This window comes from Natrix helvetica, assembly GCF_964273705.1.
Source record: "Natrix helvetica genome assembly, chromosome: 1".
Classification (NCBI taxonomy): domain Eukaryota; kingdom Metazoa; phylum Chordata; class Lepidosauria; order Squamata; family Natricidae; genus Natrix; species Natrix helvetica.
The window spans coordinates 239,104,610-239,130,353 of record NC_138548.1 but is presented as its reverse complement, the minus strand read 5'-3'; the positions used below and the strand labels follow the sequence as shown (position 1 = coordinate 239,130,353).

Below are 25,744 nucleotides of genomic sequence, written 5' to 3'. Positions count from 1 at the left end.
CTAAGCATAAGAAAATTGCATAGTCCTACCCTAAATAATCAGGATTTCAGAAGAGTGTCCGTTGCATGCACTAGGCATCTTAATGAAGAACTCATTTGGAGGAGAAATGGGCACCAGATTTAGCAAAGAGCTAAATTCATCAAAGCAACAATAATAACACTGCACCTTCACAAAGCAGGTTCTCTTTTTTGCAGACCCATAGAGTTAATGTGCCTGTGCAAAAGGGGGAAAGCTTGTGCCATGATGGCAAGATGCTGCTTTTGGCATCTGCTCCCCCGTTTATCTTCCTCTGCAGAGTTTGCATTTAGACAATTGCTGTTTCTCAAGAACATGTCCCTTCCTCCTTCAGCAGCAACTGTTCCTATGCTGTCTCTCTCTGCTTCTCTCCCCCTCCTCCCCTGTCCAAACCAACAACTTTGGCAAACGTGTAAGAGTGGAACAGGTTGAAAAAGGTGCTATGCAAATGACTCCATCTCTTTGAAAAGGCACACACCTCGTGCGGGAATCCATGTTTGGACATTTGGATGGTGTGGGTGTTTTCAAAAAGTTATTCCTGTACGAAACATTCATCTGCTTCTACACAAATAACAGCCAGCCAGTTGGTGGAAGGTTAAAATAATTCAACTGCTTGATCAGAACTAATTTCATAATTCTCTTCTGCAGAATCTAGTGTCATAGATTCTGCCTTGGACTACATTGATTTTACTATTTGTTTGTATGCTTGATTAATTGACGGTTGTCAGCCTCAGAGCTACTGAGAGTTGGGCAGCTTACAAATTTAATAAATTATTAAATGTATTATAGTTCGTCACACAGTCAGCCAGATAATCAGACTGGATTTGGCACTTTTACCCACCTATTGCAGGCGTGTCAAACTCAAGGCCCTTAGGCCGGATCTGGCCTGTGGGGTGCTTAGATCTGGCCCGCTGGGCCACCCTAGAAACAACTAAGGTCCGACCCTTGGTGCCTCTGCAAGTGAAAACAGAGCACAAGGGGGGGGGGCTCTGGTTTTGCTGGCAAAGGGCTGCAGGAGGCCATGGCAGCTGAAAACAGAGCTTGCGAGGGCGAAGCACGGCCCTCCCAAGCTCCGATTTCACTGGCAGAGGATTGCAGGAGGCCATCCCAGCTGAAAATGGAGCTTGGGGGCCTGTTTTCGCTGGGCCATAGAGTGCTTGGGCCATAGGCGCCCCTGACATGACTGACATCAAGCTGGCCACACCCACCCCTCCCCCTCCCCCAAGATTCAACACAACCCCAAATGAAATCAAGTTTGACACCCCTGATCTATTGAGTCCTTCCCAAGGACCTGGGATAGGCAGATGATGCTGTTTTGATGGTGTTAAAGATATTGTGGCAGAATGTAAATTGTTCCAAGAAAACCTGCCTTTTGGGATTGAGTAATGGTGATCTTGTCAATGGTGGTGATTTTCAAGTAGTGCTCTAGTTGCTTTGGAATTTAACCCAAGCGGCCAACCACTGTTAGCATTTGCATTCTTTTGTACTGTTATTCCACTTCTATTAGCCAGTCTTGGTATTTTGTGACCTTTTTCAGTTCTGTCTCTTTTCTTCTGCTGTCTCCAGCGCTGCCACGTCCACTACCTCTTTTGTCTTTCTTGTCAACAATTGTTAAATCTGTTTTTTTTTAAATTGTTATTATTATTTTAGCGAAATGTTTTCTCAGTTGCTCGAGAACTTTTAATAGTAGGATTGGAGAATATGTCAGTGGCATCTTTGGACCGCATAACCGAATCTGTGAAAGATCTGGGATGCTGCAAAATTGAAAGCACCCTCAAGAGAGGAAGAATGGGATTAGGTTTGCCAAGAATGGGGGTATCAGCCTTTCCCCCAATCATTTCCCCCAATCATTTAAAAAAAAATCCCTTTCAGAAGTGACTGCTGGTTTAGTACAAACGGGAGGGCGGCTACGGGTTCTTCCGGGTTCGGGAGAACTCATAGGTAACATTATGACTGGTTCGGAGAATCTCCAAATCCCACCCCTGGCTGGCCCCTCCCACTCCACCCCGCCCTTGCCAGGAATCTCCATGCGTCCCATTTTGGATGCAAGGTAAGTGCAGGACCAGAAAAACATGATGGAAAAGAATAACATCTTTTCTCAAGTGTCCTCGTTTCAATACAATAAAGAGCAAGCACCACCTTCTTGGTTGTTTTTAGCTGTTTTTAATTTTAGAATCTGGGCGATCCAGCAACAGCTTCTCTGCCTTCTCCTCCTCCAACTGCGCCCTCACTTCCCCTTTAACATGTGACACTTCTTTTAAGCAAGAACATTTAAGAACTTTCTAATCCAGGCAAGCATGAGCTCAGGGCTGCGGGCTAAAACTGGACAAAAGTAGATTAGATTAAAATTAGCATATTTAACAGTGAGTGAGATTAACTCTTGGAAACATATATGTAGACACTAAAGAAATATTCCCCCCTCCCCGCCGCCCTATTCTTCTTCAGTGACACGAATGTCTATTCAAAGACAAAGGCCGGATAGGACTTGGCAATAAAATGAAGCACATAAGTTCCCTGATGTTCCTTGTAGAGACTTGTCACATCTAGGAAAATCCTATTTCTGCCCCTGAGTAAAGCCTGGATGCTTTTATGCTACAATTCACTGGAACCGTGTCAAAGAAAAAGGAAAATATTCAGCAATATGTGCCCTCCCAAGCCCCTGCTTTGGGTGGAATGTGCATTACAAATGGGTTTCCTGACCTTCATTTTTCATTTAGTATGGCAAATTCCCCACTCCACATAGTCTATCGATTGCCAAGAGCAGTGGAGAAGAATAGAATAGAATAGAATAGAATAGAATAACCTTGGAGGTCATCTAGTTCAACCACCTGCTCAAGCAGGAGACCCTACCATTCCAGACAAGTGGCTGTTCAGTCTCTTCTTGAAAGCATCAATTGATGGGGCACCCACAATTTCTGAAGGCAAGCCATTCATTGTTCTCACTATTAGGACATTTCTTCTTAGTTCTAGGTTGCTTTTCTCCTTGATTAGTTTCCATCCATTGTTTCTTGTCTTGCCTCCTGGTGCTTTGGGGAAATTACTTACCGTATTTAGTAGAATATCTAATGCAGAGGATTAGTCAGACAAGGTTTGCTCTCCATGGGAAAACCTGCAAACCCAATGAGTTAAGGTAGGGCAAAGCTCAATAGTAATGCATCTAAGCCTTCAGGAAACGGTTGCAATAGAGCAGGGGTGTCAAACTCAAGGCCCGCGGGCCAGATTCGCCGTGCAGGATGTTTTAATGTGGCTCGCAGGGTCGGCCTGGAAATAGCAAAGAAGCGGCCCAAAATGCCTCTGGCTGCCAAAATGGGGTGGGGGAGCACACCCCATTTTGGCCAGCAGGGTGCTGTAGTAGGCATTCGTCCCATCTCTCCCCCCCTCAGCAGCCCACCGAGGAGAACTACAATGCTGATCCAGCCCGTGAAGAAATCCAGTTTGACACCCCTTTGGTTTACAAAGGCACGATAAACCTTTGTAAATACAATCCAAGGTACAATTTTTACAAATGTATCAAGATTCCATAGATCTCCCTCCCATGTTGTGGGATGCTGTAGATATACTGTACGCCTGCTTTATATGTGTAATAAATGTCGAATAGAACAAAAAGAATAAAATATTTTGGAAGGAATGAATAGTTTCTCCTTTCTGATTCTCCCATCAATCCCTGCTCTTCCTTTCTGCTTTGGTTTCCTCAGATCCGCCAGCACCATGTTCGATCTTGAATGGCGTGGTCGCCGTGTTGCCCTTAAAGCTAACAATGGCAAATACATCTGCACCAAGAAGAATGGGCAACTGGCAGCTGTCAGTGACAGAGTGGGTGAGTCTTATCTCTGGAATCTGGATCCTGAAGATGAAGCTCCCTGGGGGCTTTGTTTCAGAAGCTCAGTCCTTCTAGATCGAAAAAAGTAGGAAGCCGTTGTGAGAAATCTGTTGTCTTTTGGATACTGAAGGACCACAACATATCTGGCAATTGCCGTGCTAAGTGGAGTTTTAGTGGAGTGGTGGATTAGTCAAACCCATTCGTTTTCTACCACTTTCATATTAAAAATGGCTTTGAAAGATGAATAATCAAACCAAATCTGGATATCAAATATTGAACACAATTGTATGCTTTGTGGAATCTCAAAAATGGTAAAGCAGAATAAAGCCAGATAATCTAACAATATCTGAAAGTATGGTTGAAGTTTCTATATAGCTCTAATTACCATAGTAGCAAAAAAAAAAGCGAGTATAAATCTGGATCTCTCCAAATACATTGGACTACACTCTCATTATCGTTCTCCCTGTGCCCCACTGCAAGCAATAAACTTTGGGGCTTAGAAAAATCAAGAGGGACTGGAGAGAGCCGGAATAGATCCTAAAATGTGTGTGTAATAGTGGAGAGTTAGATAGAGAATTGAAGAAAACTGAAGTTTCCAAGGAAGTTGGAAAAAACCGAATCTATTTCTAGAAATGCTAGCTGTGTTCAGCAGCATGTTAAGCATTATGTTACCTGTATATGCTTATTTTGAGTTAAACATGTCATATGAACCTGGGTACTTGTGGCATCATGAACCAAGCATGGTTAAGCACCATTGGCTTAGCAATTATGGGAACCTTATCATTGAGTTGGTAGACCCTGATCAGCCAGTTTTGAAGCCATAGTTAGCAAAGCAGATGTTCAGATCAGTTAGTAAGGAGCAAGTAAATCCAATGAGACTTATCTGCTCAATACAGGCTGACAAGAGGACATCATTGTGTTCTTGAGCTGACTCTAGAACACTCTCAAGCTCTTTTATTAGTAAATAGCTCTGCATCCTGTATGTGAAAACTAGGGACGGGATAGCTCAGTGGCTAAGATGCTGAGCTTGTAAATCAGAAGGTTGGCAATTCAGCGGTTCGAATCCCTAGCGTCATGTAATGGAGTGAGCTCCCATTACTTGTCGCACCTTCCGCCAACCTAGCAGTTGGAAAGCATGTAAAAATACAAGTAGAAAAATAGGAACCACCTTTGGTGGGAAGGTAACAGCATTCCGTGCGCCTTCGGCGTTTAGTCATGCCGGCACGATGACCACAGAGAGATCTTCAGACAGCGCTGGCTTTGAAAGGGAGATGAGCACCGCCCCCTAGAGTCAGGAATGACTAGCACACATGTGCAAGGGGAAGCTTTACCTTTACCTTATGTGAAAACAATTTTAACTGACAAGAGAATCCTAAAGCAAGACTTGTTTAGCCTCAGAATTAAGAGATTATTGTATCTGGATTACCCCAAGCATGGAAAGAAGCAGGGTTCTTCAACATTTCTAGAATTTTGGCAGATGCAGGGAACTTGCAGAAGTAGGACTGTCCAACTTCATAGCCCTAACTACTTAAAATCTTCCCTTCTGTTTGCCAAATATCCACATGAACAGGCATTTCTAAGGGAGCAAACTTGTATTCTTTTGTGTGAAATGTCCTTTTTTAGATTTCCTAGCTCTTCAGGGTTATATGGTAGTCTCATTCACCTCAGAATGCACTGAGTTATAGTTGTTGCAACAGGGAAAGATGAAGAATTTGTTCTCAAGTTGATCAACCGACCCATTCTAGTTCTTCGTGGGGCTCATGGCTTTGTCTGTTACCATCGCAACTCCAACTTGTTGGATGCCAACCGTTCCATCTATGATGTCTTCCACCTCAACTTCAGTGATGGTGCTTACCAGGTCAAAGGTAATTAGTTGGCTGAAAACTGGGTGGTTGGAAGAGAGAAGGAGTTGGGGAACGTTCTTCATTCACACCGTGAATTAATTAATTAATTAATCAATCAATCACACGTCAGAGGAATGCCATACACGAAACACAGTGGGGCACTTCCTGCATGTGAGTGAACATGTAGTGTATTCAAAGGTTGCTTAGTGTTAATGCTTTGAAGTTCCCATATGCATTCACATGCAAGAATGTCCATTTTGTTGACTACAATTCATCCCAACCCTGTATAATAATAGTTATTAAATGTTCTAAGTGCCAGTGCATCCGTAGACAAAATACAGGTAGTCCCCAATTTAAAACAATTTGTTTAGTGATCATAAGAAGTTACATAAATTTGAAGTTATGACCATTTTTCACACTTATGACCATTGCAGGAGCCCCATGGCCATGGGATCAATATTAACATATGTGGCAACTTGCTTTTATTTCTCACGGTTGCAGTTTTCCACAGTCATGTGATCTCCTTTCAACAAGCAAAGTCAATCGGGAAGCCAGATTCACTTAAGAACCATGTTAATAATTTAATAGTATAGTATAGCCTTTATTGTCATTATACAAAATGAATACAACGGAATTGGTTAATAAGTGTAGTGATTCACTTAATTGTGGCAAGAACAGTTGTAAAAATGGGACAAAACAGACTTAACAGATGTCTCACTTAGTAACAGGAATTTTGGGGCCAATTGTGGGCCCACCTGTATTATCATCCCCAAGAAGGAAGTATTGTACAAGTGGAGAAATAGATTGTAAAAAAAAAGGCCTAATGAAAACTGAATATGATCAACAGTCAAAGGCTACTGACTGTTGAAGAAAGAAAATTGGAAGGGAAACAGCTATAATGGGCAGTTTAGGAGCATCACAAGCATTTTAAAAAATTAACGTAGAGCAGATCTTTACAATCCATCAGCTAATTTCACACAATAGATTAAACTGTGGAAAGTTATCCAAGTCACAAGGGAGCCTCACATCTGACTTGCCATATGGAGCTATCTCTGGGCTATCATAGTTAGCTGCTGTGCTGCTGTTGGTAGACAAGAAAGAGATTTAGAACATTTCCACCTTGCTCCAGCTGTTCCATCATCCCCACCCTCTGCTCCATGTGAGGAAAAGAAGATACTCATTTGCAAAAGAACACAAAATGGCACATGTTCATTTTTCTTTCTGGGTGCTTATTGGGAAATAATTATGGTGATAGGGATCAAATCTCCCTATATTGGGGGAAGATTGTGACCAAGTGAGTGTCTTGTATGGTCTGTCTTGCAGGAATCACCTGGAATGGGCAACTCCTTGTTCTCTTATCTCATTCCTCTACCTTGAGCAGCTATGGGCAGCTGTTCAATTGGAAGACATTTAAACAGAGGACTGGCCTTGGCAAAGGATGCATATGCCAGTGTTTTAATTAGGGAGCCTGGGGCTTCATGCTATTTTTAACGTGGCTTTTATTTTCACTTCTCCTAACATGTTCTTGCATATGGTGGAACCATCTGCACTCTAGATTCTGTACTGTGATCTTGAGTGTGTTGGTTGTTGAATGAGAGAACTGGACAAATGTTGTCTTTTTAAGAGTCCTTCCCCCCACTCTAAAGAACCTTCATAATCACCTCATCATCCTGGCATTAGTGCTCGTTTTCATATTTCAATCATCCCTTTACAAAGTTTGAACATCCTGGTCCATTGTGGATTCTGGCTTGCATGTGATTTCCCTACAAGAAAAACTACCCTGTTTCCCTGAAAATAAGACCTCCCCGGATAATAAGGCCAATTGGGCTTTTGAGCGCATGCGCTAAAATAAGCCCTCCCCCGAAAATAAGCCCTCCCAGAAAATATTGCAACACAGCAGCAGCCATGAGGTGACCACTCTCGCTGCCTCCTGCACCTCAAAAATAACAAGACCTCCCCGAAAATAAGGCCAAGTGCTTATTTCGGGGGTCAAAAGAAAATAAGACCCTGTCTTACTTTGGGAGAAACACGCTATCAGGGAAACATCCAAGCAAAGGTTTAGAATTAATAAGGCCAAGTGGCTCCATTGTATGCGCCTTTCAATGACTTGTGCCTCTTTGGTGCTCCTAGGCCTCAATGACAGGTTCTGGTATGTGGCTAGCAATGGCACCGTGTGCAGCGACGGTGAGACGTCTGAGGACTTCTTCTTTGAGTTCCGCGAGTGCAGCCAGGTGGCCATTAAAGGGAAGAATGGCAAATACCTACGAGGAGACCCAGCTGGAACCCTGCGGGCTGATGCTGATACCCTAAACTATGCGACATTTTGGGAGTACTGAGCCCCTCCCACAAGGCTTGAGATTCTCCAGGGCCCAGCCTGGTGCCCAAGCCTGGACACTTGGGTGGCATGTGAGAGGGGAAGGTGAGTTCTGGCACCTGGACTCGAGGGGCCTTGCGCTTCCATAGCCTGCAAGGAAAAAGATGGCTCAGGATAGAGGAACCTCTTCACCTAGGGGTATTTTTATTTTTATTTTGGTCTTTCTTGCCTAAGTTTAGAAGTGACACACTAGTAAGGCTCCTAGAAGGAGATTACTATGCTGTGCCTGACTAAGTCGCAGAGGTTGTATTTCCCTACCAGTTTCCCTAGGCATCCTTGTTTTTTTCCTCCAGAGGTGTCATACTTTACAAGACATCCGATGTTGGTATGTCAACGTTCCAGGAAACATGGGTATGCAAAACAAAGGAGACACCACAGTTTCAGGATTCATTGCAAACGTGGAAAGTCAGCTAGCTGGATGCAATAACTAAAGACACAGATGTTAGGGGTGCTCCCAATACCCAACACAATAAAGGCTTGGGTATTTATCTGGCCCTTAAAATCTGGTATTTTAAAGCTAAGTAGCAATAGGCCCCGGACATCCCTATATTCTCTGCTCTTGGCAGTTTCAGTCAAGGCCTGCAATATGTTTAATATGCTCTGTATTTCCAGATTACTTTTGTTTCTAGGAACAGCTCTTTTGAATCAAGCCCTTCCCACATTAACTTTCCTAACTCAAGAGGTTTTATAGCCCAAACATGGGAGGAATTTGGTGGTGTGTGGCTGTTCTCTCAGCCCAAATATCACAGGGTGGTATTGTGAGGAGAAATGGAGGGGGAGAGAGAGTGGGAGGGGGGAAGAGAGAGAGTGCACAAACTTTGTATACCGCTTTGAGCTGATGTTATAAAAAGTGGGATTCAAATCTGATGAAATAAAGACAATAAACGCATAAAATGTAATGTATTTTCTACTCTAGATGCCGGAGATATAGTTTAGAAGCTAACACACTCAGAAATGCCTGGCAGGAGGAGAATGAGGTGGTCCAGCTGTTGCAAGCTTTTAAATAATAAAATAAAATCCTGGGGTAAGACAAGAAGGAGAGTAGATTGAATTTTGGGCAGGCTTGCAAAATATCGACTAAGATTTAAAGGAAGGAAAATTAGTGATGGATGAGCTTTTTTATAGGAAGAATGGAGGTCTGGGGCTGTGGAATTCTTGCCTGAGTTAGGATTAATTTTACAGTTGCTCTTCAGGAAATTTTCACCATTCCCAGGGCTGTCCAGTTATTGAAGCAACCTTCTACTCTGCTCTCCTTCCATATCCGACATCCCTTCCGCAAATAACCTGAAAAGGAAGGATGCTGGTTCAATGAAGTTTCCTGTCCCAATAGCTGTCATGCAACACCATTGTCTATGAGATCTCTACAGACATGGCTGGCTCCCCTAGTTTCTCCTGCCTGATGGAATGGCTCTGCTTCCACAGCATTGGAAAAAGCAAAGGCCTTTAGCAGGAGAACGGAGGCTGAGTAAGTTGTAACTGGAACTTTTGTATTGTTTCAGAATTCACAGCATTCTGCCTTTTTTTTGTACCCCTTTTCTCTATTTTTAGTCTGAAAGTAATGCATAGCAATTGTAAAGCAACACTATTGCTAATGCGGTGCAGCAGGCAAAAACAGAAATCTTCCAGTAAAACAGAGGTGGTATTCAGCAGGTTCTGACTAGTTCTGGAGAACCAGTAGTGGAAATTTTGAGTAGTTCAGAGAACCGGTAAGTACCACCTCTGATTGGCCCTGCCCCCATCTATTCTCTGCCTCCCGAGTCCCAGCTGATCGGGAAGGAATGGGGATTTTGCAGTAACCTTCCCTTGGAGTGGGGTAGGAATGGAGATTTTACAGTATCCTTCCCCTGCCACGCCCCAAGCCACGCCCCCAAGCCATGCCACACCCACAAGCCACACCCACTGAACCAGTAGTAAAAAATTTGAATCCCACCACTGCAGTGGAAGCAGCCTTTCTACCATCCCCCGCCCTCTACTGGAAATGGAGAGACTCTCGTTATTCGAAGGCAACAAACAGGCAGGAGTGTGGATACTAAACAAATGAGTATTTCAGATTTGCTTTTTGTTTTGTTGCCCAAAAGGTACTGTCCAAAAGCATACTTGCATCTGAGAACGAGACTAGTATTTACTTCTTCAACTTAGAGTCATTAGAAACTCATCAGCTCAAAACAAGAAAAATGAAGCTGCAATAAAGATGAAGAAAATTACAGTGGTGTATAAAAAGATGCAGATCCATAAAACAGAATAGTTACAACTTCACCTGTTGCTTGCCTCCTAACCATTCTCTTGCCCTTTGGAATGCTCCAGTACCTGCTTACTTTGTTGTACACATAGAAAGCAATGCAATTACAGCACATCTTGGGGCAGGAACACTACACAAACAGCTTACAGTACTTTCTTGAAATTGCTCTCCAATCTCTCCACATTGTGAGAATGGGGAGAAAAAAAACCAAATGATTTTTGTAGGTAGTTTCTCCTTTGCCCAAACGTTTCCTGCTGCCAGCACGTTCTATTGCTTTCAATATATAGAAGAATGAACAGCTGACTGTCTTGAAATCTCTTCCTGTCCCATCTCGCTGCTCTGCAGACAAGAGAAAGGTCAAATCACTTGCTTTATTTCTCCTCTCTCCTCACAAGAGAGATTGGAGAGAAAGAGATTTCAAGAGAAAACTGTAAACTGTTTGCCTAGCACACTTGTGGCTGCTAGCTCCAGGCTGCCAGTGTGATCACATTGCTTTCAATGTATGAAAGAACAAAACAGTTTATTCTCTTGAAATCCCTTCCTCTCCGATATCACTGTTTTGCAAAGGGGAAGAAAAGAAATATAAAACAGGTCATGCAAAGGACAGTGCATACTGCCTGTAATGGCAAAATTGTGACCCAGGGACACTATGAAGGTCATAAATAGTCGTAAATTAGTGATAACATTATTTTTTCAACTGGAATCTTATTATTTCCATGGTAAATTCCAAGTGGGCAATAAGCAAGGACTATGTACAATTCATGGAGGTTCTTTGTTTCTCTTTGAAGGCTTTCTTACACACCTGATTTATACGTTTACACAGTGGAAAGCAACAAAACCTTCTGTGTAAACATTTAACCCAGTCTAGTCCATGCTTTGTGCTGGCATTATTATGAGCCAGATCTTGTTCTAATGGAACTGAGGAGGAGTTCCTGAATACCTAGCCAAAGCATTTATTGTACTAGTCACCTCAGTGCATGTACACATGTTTATACAGAGAAGAAGAGAAAAATACCCGGGCAGTTACGCAGATGCTACGAAGTCAGGGAACAGATGGAGGTGTGATCTGGAGCATAAAGAGCAGCACAGCCCCCTGTGGCACAGTTTACTCATCACATTTCATATACTGGGCATTTTAAGAGCCACTCTATCCCTTAAACTCAAGGCTGGATTTATTTGGCCTACCCACTGGATACTCAGTGAAGTGAATGTTCTGTGTCTACATGGCATTCTGAACTGAGAATTAGCCATTTTGAGTGAGCTCACATGCAGTAGCAGGTTTTAAACTACAACTAGCTGCAGAGGGATGCAGCACTGCACACAAACAGGGCCAGAAAACCCCTCCACTGTGCGGTGTCTCGGTGCCAGCATTTCATCTGGAGGGCAGCTGTGCTCCTGCGAGAGCTGCCATTTAAGTTTTCCACAGGGTCCCATAACAAGGCTCCATCACGGGGAATAAAATGGCCTCTCTCAAGTACCTGACAATAATTCAGGCAAGTAAGCAAAGCGGTCCCTGGAGCCAGGGGAAAAAAACCACCTGCCTTACAATGCAGCTGCCACTTTTGAGAGAGAAAGAGCAAGGGGGGGGGGGGAGAGAATGAATGTATGGAATAATTCGTTGTCCTTTAGTCTCTCAAAAGTCATTCAAAAGACATATTGGGGGCAATGCTTTTATTGGGCCCATCACAAAGGTCGCTAAAGTGGCTCAGTTGCTGAGACACTGAGCTTGTCGATAAGAAAGGTCAGCAGTTTCCCGGTTCGAATCTCTAGTACAGAGCAGGGGGTTGGACTAGATGACCCCCAAGGTCCCTTCCTACTCTGTTACTGCTTACTGTTCACCTTCCCATCTTTCTGGGAAAAGGTTACAAACACTTGATCGGGGAAAGTGGGCGGGGGGGGGGAAGAACCTAGCCGATTTAGGGTTTAAGGCAAGTCAGGCGAGCCGAATGGCTTCTCCAGCTTGAGGTATGTGGGCGGGGGCTGCAGACATTCAAATGATGGTCTATCTAGCAGGTGATCGAGTACAAGAAGCGGAAGGAGAAATGGAAATCCTTTGTGCTGCAAAAGAAAGCGACGGCGAGATCGCCTCCTCCTCTTCCTCTCCCCCCCCCCCCTCGCTGTCCCCGGCCCTTATAAAGGCAATTTTTTTCCCCTGCCCTGAAGGGAAAGGAAACAGGCAGGGCAAGTTCGGACAGAGCCATATAAGGCAAACAGAGCGACAGACTTTAGACCCCAGATCCAGATGTTAGGAAACCGCACACGAGTAGCAATTACATGCAGTATCCGAATCTCGCTTATCTCGAACCGCCTCGCATCAAAGGCAAAAAGGACACAGCGTCCCTTAAAAAAAAAAATCCAGACTTTCCCCCGAGCAAACGGATCGAGGGACACGGGGGCGTCCAATCTGCCATCTGGTCGGCAAAGCCAAGTTAGGGTTTAAATGGGGCGTGTGTGTGTGCGTGTTTGTGCAATCGGTGGATGAAAAAAGTCACGTTCCTCGCTTCACTCAGAGAAAAGAAGCTCCTTGGCTCCGGTCGCTAAGCGTCAAATCGCGCAGGGCGAGGGGGTGACCGCCTCTCTTGATCCCACGGCGAGCTGCTCTCCATGCCTGCGCTGCGGAGAGGACCAGCGACTCCCACTGGGGACCGCGGCGCCGCCTATATCCGCTCTGGGCAGCGGGGCGAGTCCCCGATCCAAAAAAGGGCATCGCTGGCAGACGGGGGACCTTTGCAAAGGGGAGTGCGATCGCCAGGCTGATCGTCTTCCGCATGGGCGGGAGCGGCTCCGTAAATCGCCGAAAGGATGAATGGGCGCTGGTGCTCCCCCTCCCGCCTGTGGGAGATGGGCAGGGAACGCCAGTTGAAGCTCGACAGCGAATGTCAATGAAAGGAAGAAAGAAGAAAAGCAGCCAACTCGGGCAAAAGTTACGACTGCTGAGCTAATGCAGGGTTAGGCCTCTGCCCATTTTTCTTTTTTCCCTGCGTGGGAAAGCTTGAAAGACCCGCCTAATTAGAGAGGGAAAATCGTGTAGGGACTCAAGATATATCTGGTTTAAACAACTTATTAAGCACTGCACGCTTTCATGTCATTATGAAACCCCCTCCCTTCACACACACACCCAATACAGTTGGCATCTCTGTTAATTACATTGGGAACAATACCCAAGTGATGTATTGATGCACCCATAGTAGGCATTCATCAAAAAGCCAGGACATCTCTCTGCAGCAGCCAGCCATCTTGACACCAGCAAAATGGTTGATCTGTGTATTATTCACAACCAATGTGGGGGCACTTGGGTGTTATCCAAGCTGCTGCAAACCAAGTGTAGAAGTAGGTTCTGCCACTGTGTTGAGCCAGATTGTTTAAAGTCAGTTGTAATTGTACTCTTGTAAACCATCCCTAGTGGGGGGATGAGGGGGGGGGACATGCCTATATACAAGTGAGAGTTACTTAGCTTTAGTGTTGCAGATTTCATCAATCTGGTCACTCCAGTTTGGAAATATAATTGTAAAACTGTCCTGTGAGCCCAGTCAAGTGAGAATTAATCCAAAAATCTTGATGAATTAAGTCATGTTTAATGCAACGCGTGGACCCATCTGTATGTCCTTTGGGTTGGGCTTCAAACCAGACCCTTAATGTGACTTATGGGAAGGCACTATACATCAGTGTAACAAAAATACCCCTTCTTTTGTGAGTATGTTTTGAGCTGGAAGAAATTCTCATTTTTCAGGAAGCAGGCATAATGTGTTTTGTGTTAGTCTTCATAGGAAAAAGATAGCAGAAGAAATGCATATGTGCCACAGGGGAAATAACAGCTCTATCCCACTGCTAGTTCTTCAGACACACAAAAGCAAGCGCTCGGTGTATTGCATTTGGACAGAAGGCGGCTTCAAAATTGCTCGGAGATCTTGGGCAAGGAGCAGCAGGTGAGCTTTTAAACTCCTGCTGATCCCAGCAGATTTGCTTGCTTGTGTGATGTTAGAGAGAGAGCGCACACTAGAATAAAGAAAAGATAGCTAAATGGTTTGGGTAGCTGTGATGCTGCTATCTCTGAGGCAAGAGAGCAGGGTCGAAAGAGACTGCCATAAAGTCACCAGATCCTGGGAGGATCAACACAAGACATATTCCTGAGGATTAAACACGGAATATACTGTGGATCTTGTGGCCCACTTGGCTAAGGACCTCTCAGTTCAGAGCCAAAATGGCATTTGCTCAGCTTCAGCCTCCATGGACCTCAAGAGAAATCCCCCTCCAAGCAACCCAGAGTTGATGTCATATTGACCTCTGCTGATGGCAAGAGGGTAGTGCAACTATATTCCTGATGCAGGACCAGCCCAGCAATTTTCAGCGGAATTATACACGATTATTCATAATGAGAAAACACAAGTGCGTCTGCTCTACACATTTATCGCCCTAAAGGTATGTGTATAGTGGAGAGAGGGGGTGGTGGTGTTATGGGATAAATCAGAGCTCAGTTTGGTGAAAGTGTGACTGACACTCTTGATGATAAACAAATAGGATACTTTCTAGCCGCCACTTCTTCCTCCTCCTCCTTCTCCTCCTTCTCCTTCTCCTCGCAGTTACTAGGAACCTCTTTTTTCTCCTTAGGTTTTCCAGTTTCATTACCCACCAGCTATGATTTCTCCAAGCAGAGACGGTCTCTAGAGCCAATTCCTGCTCCTCGTGGAGCTGGGGGGAGGAGGGGGGCTGGACTCTCTCTGTACGTGTTCAGTGCTGAATGGCTGTTGGCCGGCATCCAATTAGGCTTGCACTGCAGGGAGGCTGAGACCCAGACCTGTCAATTCTTCCACTCAGGACTTGCTGAGCAGGAGGCGAGGACACTGGAGCAGAGAATCTCAGTCCCCACAAGCGCTGTCACTAACCGAAACCTGAACTTTTCCAAAAAGAGAGGTGCTGGGACCGTTCTCCATTTGGTTCCCTGCTTTTTCCTACTCAGACACAGCTCAGCTGCTTGCCCCTCCCCCCCCCGCCAAAAATCCTTGCAAGTGCCGCTGGTGGAGCACTTCCACGATTACACGGTTTCAGGTGCAAGAGGAGCAAGGGGTGTCTCCCTGAATTCCAATATATTAAGAGAAATTAGAAAAGGCGGGCCAGGGAAGCAGTAGCATCTCTCCTCCTTTCGCTCAATACCTATTCCCAAGCCTTGAACAGCAAAGGTTCGCTTAACCTTCATTTTGGAAGGTTAATTACATAGATGCAGTGTGAGTGTATTTATGGAGCCTGACATGGCTAGGTAAGCAGGGGAAAACTGCAGCTTCTGTAAAAAAAAAAAAAAAACGGGGCTCCCTCAAGGAAGCTTCAGCTGCTGCTGTTTGGACAGCCCGGCCTTTGCCTCTATGGGGAAGGGGGGAGGTCAGGTCAGGGGCATCCTAAGATTCAAGAAACAGGGCTTTGGACAGCCTCCCAAATACAAAGCAGGCATTCCCCCTGTGGGTGGTAGCAGCTCTCTCCCCCTCCCCCCCCCATTTTAAAATTTTCAGGCTGACCTGGTAACTACAAGGGAAAGGGCCGCAGGGGGAGGGGAGGGGAGGGCAGCCCCATCTGCCTGGAAAGAGCTCCCGGGATTCAAGGTGAGGATTCTCACCCAGGGCAGAGGGCAGCCATGACATCAATTATTCCAGATTGGACAAGACGAAAGTGCACGGCAGCCTTCACCCCTGAGCGATGGTGTGTTTCCTAATGGCCCTTGGTGCCAGCCAGTGAGTGCTGGCGCTGGGGCTTTTCAATTATTCATCAGGAGGAGGCAGCTTTTAAAACAGATGCTGCATTAGCTCAGCGGGGAGGAAGCAGGCAAAGCCCCCAAGCTGCCAGGGGGCTGCCAGGGGGAGGGGAAGGGAGGGAAGACTGGACTTCCCAGCAAGGGAGGGCTATCGCAGGAGTTAACAGCTTGACAAAACGCTGGGCATTTCCCCATCAATACAAGTCCCTTGAGAAGCAAAGGAGGGTTAGGACACACATACACACAAGTCTGCAGGAGTCTCTGCCTTGGAAATTGACAAGCGAGTAGTTTATAGAAAGGAAACATATTGGAAAAAGGAGCAAAATGTCCCATTAGAAAAAGGGATGCCGTACTAAGAGCACCCCCTGAGTTACCTAGGTATGTGGCAGCCTGTTTTTCCACAGTGTTTTCTGAATGTGACACAGCTAGAAGCATAGCCCTTGGATGGTGATAGTGGCGGCTACTGCTGCTGCTGCTGGGAATGAACCCAAAGGCGTTGCATTTCCAACATCTCCCTTCCCCACCAACAACTCACCCGACTTGCCTGCCACAGCAATGCTAAGTGCCACCAAAAGCGAGAAAAGCTAAACTAACGACATCGAGGGTAATCCACAACACACCACCCTCAGCCACGGGAGCGTCTGGCTAGCCATCCAAATTACACACATGCACCTGGGCATCTCTGCACACACGTGCACACAAGGACCGGGCCACCTGCCTGCGTGTGAGAGCTGTCACAATGCAACCAGGCGCCCGTACAGGGTGGGCATAAAACACGGAGCCTAGGGAGGGTGGGCAGGGGAGCCAGTTGTGTTCAAAGGGAAAAGAGGATTTGGGGATTGCGGGAGAAAGCTTGGGCCCTGATCCTTCCGTCTCCAGAGGAGCCGGGGTCTGCCTGTTGGGACCTTCCACCCCTTCTCTGCCACGCCTCTGCTTCAGCCTCCTTTCCAGAAAGTGCACAGCCCGCTGCTCCCTTCATCCACCAGCTCTGGGCAGAGGCGGCAATGGGATCCTCCGAGGGGTGCCGCTGCTTGACACTCACAGGACCACAAGGCTGGGGTTGCGTAGCTGCTGGTAAACATGAAGAAGCTTCTCCACTGTTGCATCTGAATCATTCCCCAGACACAAGTTATCCCGGAGGGACTGGGCTTCCTTTAACAGCATCTAACAGAAACAGAATAACAGAATTGGAAGGGACCATGGAGATCTTCAAGCCCAAACCCCTGCTCAGGCAGGAAACCCATAATCCAATGTCATCAGGGGAGCAGCGCGGGGGGGAGGAGTTCCTGATGTAATGGACGGAATAAATCAGGGGGAAAACCTTTACGTGTTGATAAAAATGAAAGACTTTGGGCATTTCTGAAAGCACGGGGGAGAATTTAGGGGCAACGTGGGCTTCAAAACGAACAGTTCTCTGGAAGGCTAGAGCCTACATTTGACCTCTTTCCATCCATTCCATGCCAAAAAGATTGTTTTGGAGAATTATCATTTCTTGTGAACAGAACAGGACAGACAGAACAATAGAGCTGGAACAGGCCACGCCCACCCCAGCTCCATGAATGGGAAAAACATCATGAAATGTCACATGATGGCAATGTGACACCACGAGTTTGATACCCGTGATGTAGTAGATTGGCTGGAAAATGTTGGCTTTATAAAAATGAACACCTCTTTATACATAGATATCCCAGAAATTCAGGAAATGGGGCTTAATGAAATGGTTGGAACAACTGTTCTTTCCATTTAACCATATATATATGTGTGTGTGTGTGTGTGTATATATGTGTGTGTGTGTTTTTACAGCCCAGATTTTATTAGAGATGAAAATGGCCACGTAGCTTCTTTTAAGGAAGGCAAGCAACACAGTATAGAATAGAATAGAATAACAGAGTGGGAAGGGACCTTGGAGGTCTTCTAGTCCAACTCCCTGCTTAGGCAGGGAACCCACTTCAGACAAATGGCTGTCCAACATCTTCTTAAAGACTTCCAGTGTTGGGGCATTCACAACTTCTGGAGGCAAGCTGTTCCACTGATTAATTGTTCTAACTGTCAGGAAATTTCTCCTTGGTTCTAAGTTGCTTCTCTCCTTGACTAGGAGTGACTGATCAACAAGCTTCCCAGAAATGGCTGCCTTTGCCAGCAGTCTCATGCCCAACTAGTGAACATGGCATTCTAAGCCCTCCTTCCCCACACAGCCAGGCTTCTACATTGCACTTTATTTGGGCTGCCCTTCGAAGACACCTTGGAAGTGACAATGCAGTTCCTATTCTTCAGGCATTCTATTAGTTACCCATAAAGCTCCTTATAACATTGTTCTATGCTCAGCAGGGGGCGTGGTCTCCAAGATGTTCCGGCCTGTCCTGTCAAGTCATCCAATAAGGGCTTATTCAAAATCTGGTAGCCCCACTACAGGTCTTTTGTGATGTATCGGGGAGGGGGGAGGAGCGCTACGGGTTCAACTGGGTTCGGGAGAACCCATGGCTAACGTTATGGCCGGTTCAGAGAACCTCCAAATTCCACCCCTGGCTGGCCCTGCCCATCCTTTCCCTTCCCTCCCCGGAGTCTCCACATGGCCTGTTTTGGATGCGAGGTAAGTGTAGGGTCCAGGCAGAGGCTCAGGGAGGGGAAAAAATGTGCCTCCGGAGCCTGGGGTAGGCAAACACACATATACCCGCCGTGGTGCAGGAGTCTGACTAGGCCACGCCCACTATGGCCACGCCCACCCAGCAACCTGCCAGCGAGCCCGTTGCTGAAATTTTTGAAGGCTACCCCTGGATGTATCCTACTCATTCTGCAACAAGTTGCCTCCAAAGATAGAACTGGCCCATTTGGGGCTAACATTTTGGAAGGCTGTGAAAATAATTTCATGCAGTTGGGCTTTCAAAGCTTAATGGTGGCTGGTCTGCCACTTTTGTAGGTTTTGGCGGGTGTGTGTGGGGGGAATTGTGTTTTTTTGTTTTGGAGAGAAGAATGATACTGGTTTTGTGTATGGCTACTTTTACATTTTTATACACTACCTAAATAGAATCTGGTGATAAAGATTGATTCATCATACTGATGGCCCTCACTTAATGACTGCCCCATTTAGTGACCACTTAAAATTATGATGGTGCCTAAAAAGTAACTTTGTGATTGGTCCTTGTTCATACAACCATCAAAGCATCTTGTGATGTGACAGCTAGCTTCCAACAAGCAGAGTCAACAGAGAAGCCAGAAAGAAAAAGAAAAATCATGGTGATGTGATGTCTTGCTTAATGATCATGGTAGTTAGTGATGGAGTTGCTGGTCCCAACTGTGCTAGTCAAACAATGACTGTACATATTCAATTCAAAAGAAGGATTTCCCATTAAATCTTTCTCCCTCCACAAGATTGCGTGGTTCTGCAGCTCTTCTGGGTTTCAGGATTAGCAGAATTTATAATGGTCAGGGCTTCTGGCCTTCATACAGGAAGATCCAAAGCACCTCCCCTCCCCTCCCTCCCTGAGCTGAAAGAATCCCTTCCAAACAGAAAGCAAAAACAACAACAACCCCTCCCTGTTGGACAAACTAGGAGAGTCCAGAGTTTTGGCAGACCATCAGAGATGGTGGGGGAACCCAGACGCTGAGCTTGTCGATCAGAAAGGTCGGCAGTTTGGCGGTTCGAATCCCTGGTGCCGTGTAACGGAGTCAGCTCCCATTACTTATCCCAGCTTCTTCCAACCTAACAGTTCAAAAGCATGTAAAAAATGCAAGTAGAAAAATGGGAACCACTTTTGGTGGGAAGGTAACAGCGTTCCGTGAGCCTTTGGCATTTAGTCATGCTGGCCACATGACCCCGGAGACGTCTTCGGACAGCGCTGGCCTCTTCGGCTTTGAAACGGAGATGAGCACTGCTCCCTAGAGTTGGGAACGACTAGCACATATGTGTGAGGGGAATCTTTACCTTTACCTCATCAGTTTATTTTGGGGGTAGAGTGCTACAGTGTGTCCCCCAAAATAAGACAGGGTCTTATTTTCTTTGGACCCCCGAAATAGCGCATTTACTCAAAAGCCTGATTGGGCTTATTATCAGGGGAGATCTTATTTTCAGGGAAACAGGGTATTTACTGGGTTTTTCTCCCTCCAGCTTTTCTGGATGAATATTAATTGGTTTACAGTAAAAAGTTAAGAACATCTTCGAACGGAGGACATTGATTCTAAAATCTGCTGCTAGAATTTAATGGCCTGGACAGAAATTAACTCAGTGGCTACACGTAGACCACAGATGGCTCAGAATGAATGTGTTATTCACATAATTAATCTGTGAAATCTATTACAAGATGTGGTGAGGGTCACTAGACTGGCGGTCTGTAAGATGAGAGGGTAAATTGATCGAAGGACCAATCTAAGGCTATTAGATCCGAAGAGTAGATATTGAGGAAAACAGGCCTCAAAACTATCAACTGCAGAGGAATTTTAATCCAGTCAGTCATCGTCTTTCAGCCCCATGAACCTTGCAGCTGTTGTTGTGGGGACAAAATGCAGGTAGTCCCCAATTTACATTTAGTGACCAAAGTTACTGGCCACTTTTTTACAGCAGTGAAAAAAGTGATTTATGACCAGTCCTTGCACTCAAAATTTAGGTACTTGACAATCAGCATGTATTTACAATGGTTGCAGCATCCCAGGGCCACATGACCATCGTCAGCATTTCAACCTTCGCAATCATCTTCTGACAAGCCAAGTCAATGGGGGGAACTGGGTTTGCTTAATGGCCATGTGATTCACTTAGTGACCACGGCAAAATGCTTGTAAAATGGGGTGTGACTCATGTGATGACCTCCTCGCTTAGTGATGGGGGTCCCAGTCCGAATCGTCATCATAAACCAAGGACTGCCCCTATCTAGCAAGATGTAAATCTTTTGAGTTTGCATGGAGATAAAATGGTATTATCCATACGTGAGATGGTAAGGTATTGTATCTATTATGTCCAGAGTCTGGCAAAGTGAAGTCTGGTAAACTGATATCACCAACAAGAGCAACAGCTACAAGAAGGGTGTATCTCCCTCTCATGCCTGGGAGCCTTTCAGAGGCAGCCTATTGGCTATTGTGGGGAACATAGTGCTGGATTAAAATGCACCTTGTCCTGAGGGAGGAGATCTATTCGAATGCTCTACATGAGGGGTCAGCAACCCATGGCTCTGGAGCCGCATGTGGTTCTTTCATCCCTCTGCTGCGGCTCCCTGTGGCCAGTCGGTAAAAGGAAAAAGAATGCCATGCTAGGAGGAGGCTCTATGGTGAGGGAACCATACTTCCGGTCGGCAAATAAAAAAAGGACGTCGTGCTAGGAGGAGACTCTATGGTGGGGTAACCGGACTTCCAGTTGGCTCCAGAATTGAAGGTGGGTGGGTGGGGGCTTCCAGTTAGGACCTTTGTGGCTCTTTGAGTGTTTAAGGTTGCTGCTCTACATAAACCCAGGGTGGGCAGTGTGTATTTCCATGACTGGGGACAGGGAGAAAAGTGGGAAGACAAAACCCAGCCCTCAAGTGAAACCTTCAGTTGCCTGAAAGGTTCCGCTGTGAAGTCACGGGTCACGCTTTATATGAACGTCTGCTTTTAGCTCTGGGCTAAGGCACGGAAGGAAAGAATGGTGTCACTAATCAAATTATGGAACACAGAAACAGAATGAACGCAGCTGATTCAAGGCTGGGTGAGGCAGTCAACAACCATGGAAGAAGCTGTAAAATCATTCCCTCATTGGCTCTGTCAAGTCAGATTCTGAAACTAAGATGTTCAGCCTCCCTAATTCCAATAGTCGCTAAAAATAAATGTGGAAGTCCTTGCTTATTGACCATTCATTTAGCAACCATTCAAAGATGGAGTTTGAACAAATGAAGAAATGGTAGTTACAACCAGCCCTTGAATTTGTAGCTGTCGTAGGTCCCCACCACCCACAGTCACATAATCAAAATTCAGATATTTGGCAGCCTGCCTGCATTTACAACTGCAGTGTGCACTTCAACTCTCCCCAACTCCTATTTCCTGCCTCCCCCCCTAAATCTCTGTTCTTTTGGCTGCCCTGCACTCCGCCATTGCCACCAACCCCTGGTGCCCTTCCCTCTGATCTTCCTCCAGTGCCAAAAGGGTAGAGATGGAGGTGAGATAGATAGATAGATAGATAGATAGATAGATAGATAGATAGATAGATAGATAGATGATAGATAGATTAGATAGACAGATAGATTAGATAGATTAGATAGATAGATAGATAGATAGATAGATGATAGATAGATAGATAGATAGATGATAGATAGATAGATTAGATAGACAGATAGATTAGATAGATTAGATAGATAGATAGATAGATAGATAGATAGATAGATAGATAGATGATAGATAGATAGATAGATAGATAGATAGATAGATAGATAGATAGATAGATAGATAGCTTAGATAGATAGATATGGGGGAACTAAAACAGATGAGCTAACAGGGCAGGAAAATTTTGAGGTCCTCTCCAAATGATTGCACAGTCCTTGCCTAACAACCAGGCAGGACTACTGGAATGCCTTCACTAAGCAGTGTGGTCATAAGATGTTTCACCCAACAGTTAGTGACAGAAATTTCAGTCCCAGTAAGAGTCGCTAAGCAAGGATGACCTATATAATGAAATGACAGAGTTCAGCCAAAGGCAGGTGGTTGAAGTTCTCCCACAGCCAGCTTGAACGAAGCCTGCAATGCACCCTTGCTTCCTCCAGTGCCTGGAGTCTGGGTAGCTGCTTACCTCATGGTTGGCTTGGATCTGTTGGAGATACTGTACTCGGATATCTGGGGGAGAAGAATCCTGGGTAGCTTGTTCCAAAATCAGAGCCTGTGTTAATCAGATCAAAAGAAACAGGACTGCTTAAACCTCGCCATTTGAAGCAATGGTTTCTTCCATATGGTCCCACCCAGGCTCTATGCTCTGAAGACAAGGGCCTTGTTTGCGTGCTACCCCAAAGGAAGCCTGCCTGGAATTAAATAGCGAAAGCATCTACAGTCCTTGGTGGCGTTGTCAACACTCCGGAATTTCCTCCCCAAATTGGTCCAGCTGGCTTTCTTCTTTGTCATGCTTTGAGAAAAAAATTTGAAGCATAGCCTTTTTCTTCTATCTTTCCTTTCCTAGTTGCCATGCTTTACAATTGACACCATTTATCTTTATGTATAGTTAAAGCATTTTTACTTCACTGTTTTGATGTAATTTTATAACGCGCCTGGTCCTAATTGTCATTTATTCATTCTCTTATTACTCATTGATGAATGAGCTCAATGAATGTAAATGAGTGAAATCGAGAAAATAAATGCCAGGGCCAGGTGGGAAATCCGACCAGGTCTTCAAATTCGACCCCCTGTGCTTTTCAAATGTGAAGTGCTGATGACCTAGCAAACTCCTAAAGGATCAGGCTCAGCACCTCTGGGTTTCCTGCTTTCCCCCTTTGTCTGTAGGATACGCTCTCATTCCCACCTCCCCCCGGGAAGCCTTAAGGAAACTCAAATGACACATCAAAGTTTATGTTTTCTTTATCACCCCAAAACGCAAGATTTGTAAAGAGCAGTTCTTTCATAGGGGTTCACAGTAAGAACCCATAACACACTCCCAGCAGTAGAGAGACCTACATTAAAAAAAAAACCCACCTACGTCTGTTCCAGGGGTGGGTTCCTACCGATTCAAACAGCTTTGGCTGAACTGGTAGTGATTTGATGGCCTGGGTCGCTGGAACCGGGAGCGACTCAGGCCTGCGACGCCCCCGAACCGGTTCCCGGGGCGGTGCCATAAATGCCACCATCTTGTTTTTCAGTTCTGCGCAGAACAATTTTAATTGCATTGTGCATGCATGCGCAGCACGCACATGAGCAAACCGTCGGTAGTGCCTGCCAGAACACACACACACCCCTGTTTTGTTCCCTTGGCAACTTGATTTTTAATTTTATTTATTATTATTTTCTTATGCTGTCATCTCCTTCACAAAGTAGCTCTTGGTGGACGATGGGAGAAAACCCTCAAAAGCCTTTGTTTCTTAACATGAGGACCATGAAATATTCATTCCCTTTCGAGAGAGAGAGAGAGAGAGGGAGGGAGGGAGGGAGGGAGGGAGGGAGGGAGGGAGGGAGAGAGAGAGAGAGAGAGAGAGAGAGAGAGAGAGAGAGAAGGGAAGCGTAGGTGGCCTCAAGACTGTTCCACAAATCAGCCCAGGTTTTGGGGTAGGGCAACAGGAAAAATACCATGTAGCCCCACCTCCTGCAACCCCTATCTTGTTTGTGCAACCAAAGTTTTTCAGGATATAACAGGCAAACATCCTGCCTTCTTTCACTCTGCCACAGCACCTACCTGAATGCGCCGAACCACCGCATGATGCAGCTGACACATGTTTGCCAGGGGAGAGCCCTGGATGGCAATCTCCACAGCTTGGATAGGACCTGCTGGGCTCAGGTCACTGACAGTCACCTGGGAGGAAAACAAGAATGTCACTGCCACCGGTTTCACCGAGCAGCGAAACTGAGAGTAAGGAAGGGTCAATCTTTTTTTTTTTAAATGGCTTTCATTTGACAGGGGGAAATAATCACTGTTCCACACCACTGACTCTCCGAGAGGAAAAAGAGGGAGGAAGAGAGTAGGGTTCCATCTTATGTAAGAGCACGGAAGGTCAAGCAGCATTTTAAGCATGTTAACTATTATGGGCATTTTTTTTTTCCTTTTTTTTCTTCCATGTCCTGAGCTATTTTGTCTGGAAGCACAGTATCCCTTTCCCAAATTTATTTATTGATATGATTTGTGCCTCCAATTTAAGCTAAGGCGGCATGCTTGGAGAGGCTGTCACTGGAATGATAGGAGAGTCAATGGACTTCTCCCAAAGTGGTTTTTCCAGTTCATTGGAAAGGTTGCCTTGCATTTAAGCTCGCAGCGTGCAGTTTGACCTGTAGCAAAACATTAGAATGGGAATTTTATACAGGTAGTCCTGGACTCAGTTCATTTCGTGGACGTTTCAAGTAACAATGGCACGGAAAAAAGTGACTTCTGACCGTTTTTCACACTTGCAACCATTGCAGCATCTCCATGGTCACATGGTCAAAACTCTGGAGGCTTGGCAGCTACCTCGTATTTATGACGGTTTCAGTGTCTTGGGGTGGTGGTGGTCATGAGATCACTTTTTGTGACCTTCTGACAAGCAAAGTCAATGGGAAAGCCAGATTCCCTTAACAGCCGTTACTAACTTAACAACTGCAGTGATCCGCTTAACAATTATCACAAGAAAGGTTGTAAAATGGGACAAAATTCACTTAACAATGGTCTTGCTTAGTAATGGAAATTTTGAGCTCTATTGTAGTTGTAAGTCGAGGACTACCTGTATTGCAGGCGAACTCTACCCACTGCCAGGAGTTCGATCCTGACCAACTCAAGGTTGACTCGGCCTTCCATCCTGGTGAGATCGGTAAAATGAGGACCCAGATTGTTGGGGGCCAATAGGCTTACAGTGTAAACTGCCCAAGAGTGCTATTTGTCCGGAATGGTATAGGGCAGTATTGGCGAACCTTTTCAACACTGAATGCTGAAACAGGAGCGCACATCCGCAGGGGATACTGGAAACCGGAAGAGATGTTTCCCAGTGAGCATGTGCGTGCCGGGAAGCTAAGCTTCTGGTTTCCGGCATGCACGCCAGGGAGCTGCTCTTCTGGTTTCCAGCGCTCCCACGTACACAAAGACCACACACCCGCC

General features: G+C 45.6%; 2 protein-coding genes across 3 annotated transcripts in view; one reads left to right on the top strand and one right to left on the bottom strand.

Annotated features, from left to right (window-relative positions):
* FSCN2 (fascin actin-bundling protein 2, retinal) overlaps positions 1-8,812 on the top strand; it is an 85,867-nt gene extending 77,055 nt beyond the window's left edge. Inside the window, exons 4-6 of the mRNA XM_081938729.1 lie at positions 3,711-3,832; positions 5,533-5,700; positions 7,810-8,812. Of these exons, the coding sequence (XP_081794855.1) occupies positions 3,711-3,832; positions 5,533-5,700; positions 7,810-8,015 (496 nt within the window). The 3' untranslated portion in view covers positions 8,016-8,812. The remainder of the gene's footprint in view (positions 1-3,710; positions 3,833-5,532; positions 5,701-7,809) is intronic.
* Positions 8,813-16,296: 7,484 nt separating this feature from the next.
* Positions 16,297-25,744, bottom strand: part of FAAP100 (FA core complex associated protein 100) — a 30,783-nt gene continuing 21,335 nt past the window's right edge. For both annotated transcript variants that reach the window (XM_081938725.1, XM_081938724.1), the window contains exons 8-10: positions 24,359-24,475; positions 22,775-22,861; positions 16,297-17,196 (exon numbers count right to left, since the gene is read on the bottom strand). In XM_081938725.1, coding sequence (XP_081794851.1) covers positions 17,071-17,196; positions 22,775-22,861; positions 24,359-24,475 — 330 coding nt within the window. In that variant the 3' untranslated portion in view covers positions 16,297-17,070. The remainder of the gene's footprint in view (positions 17,197-22,774; positions 22,862-24,358; positions 24,476-25,744) is intronic.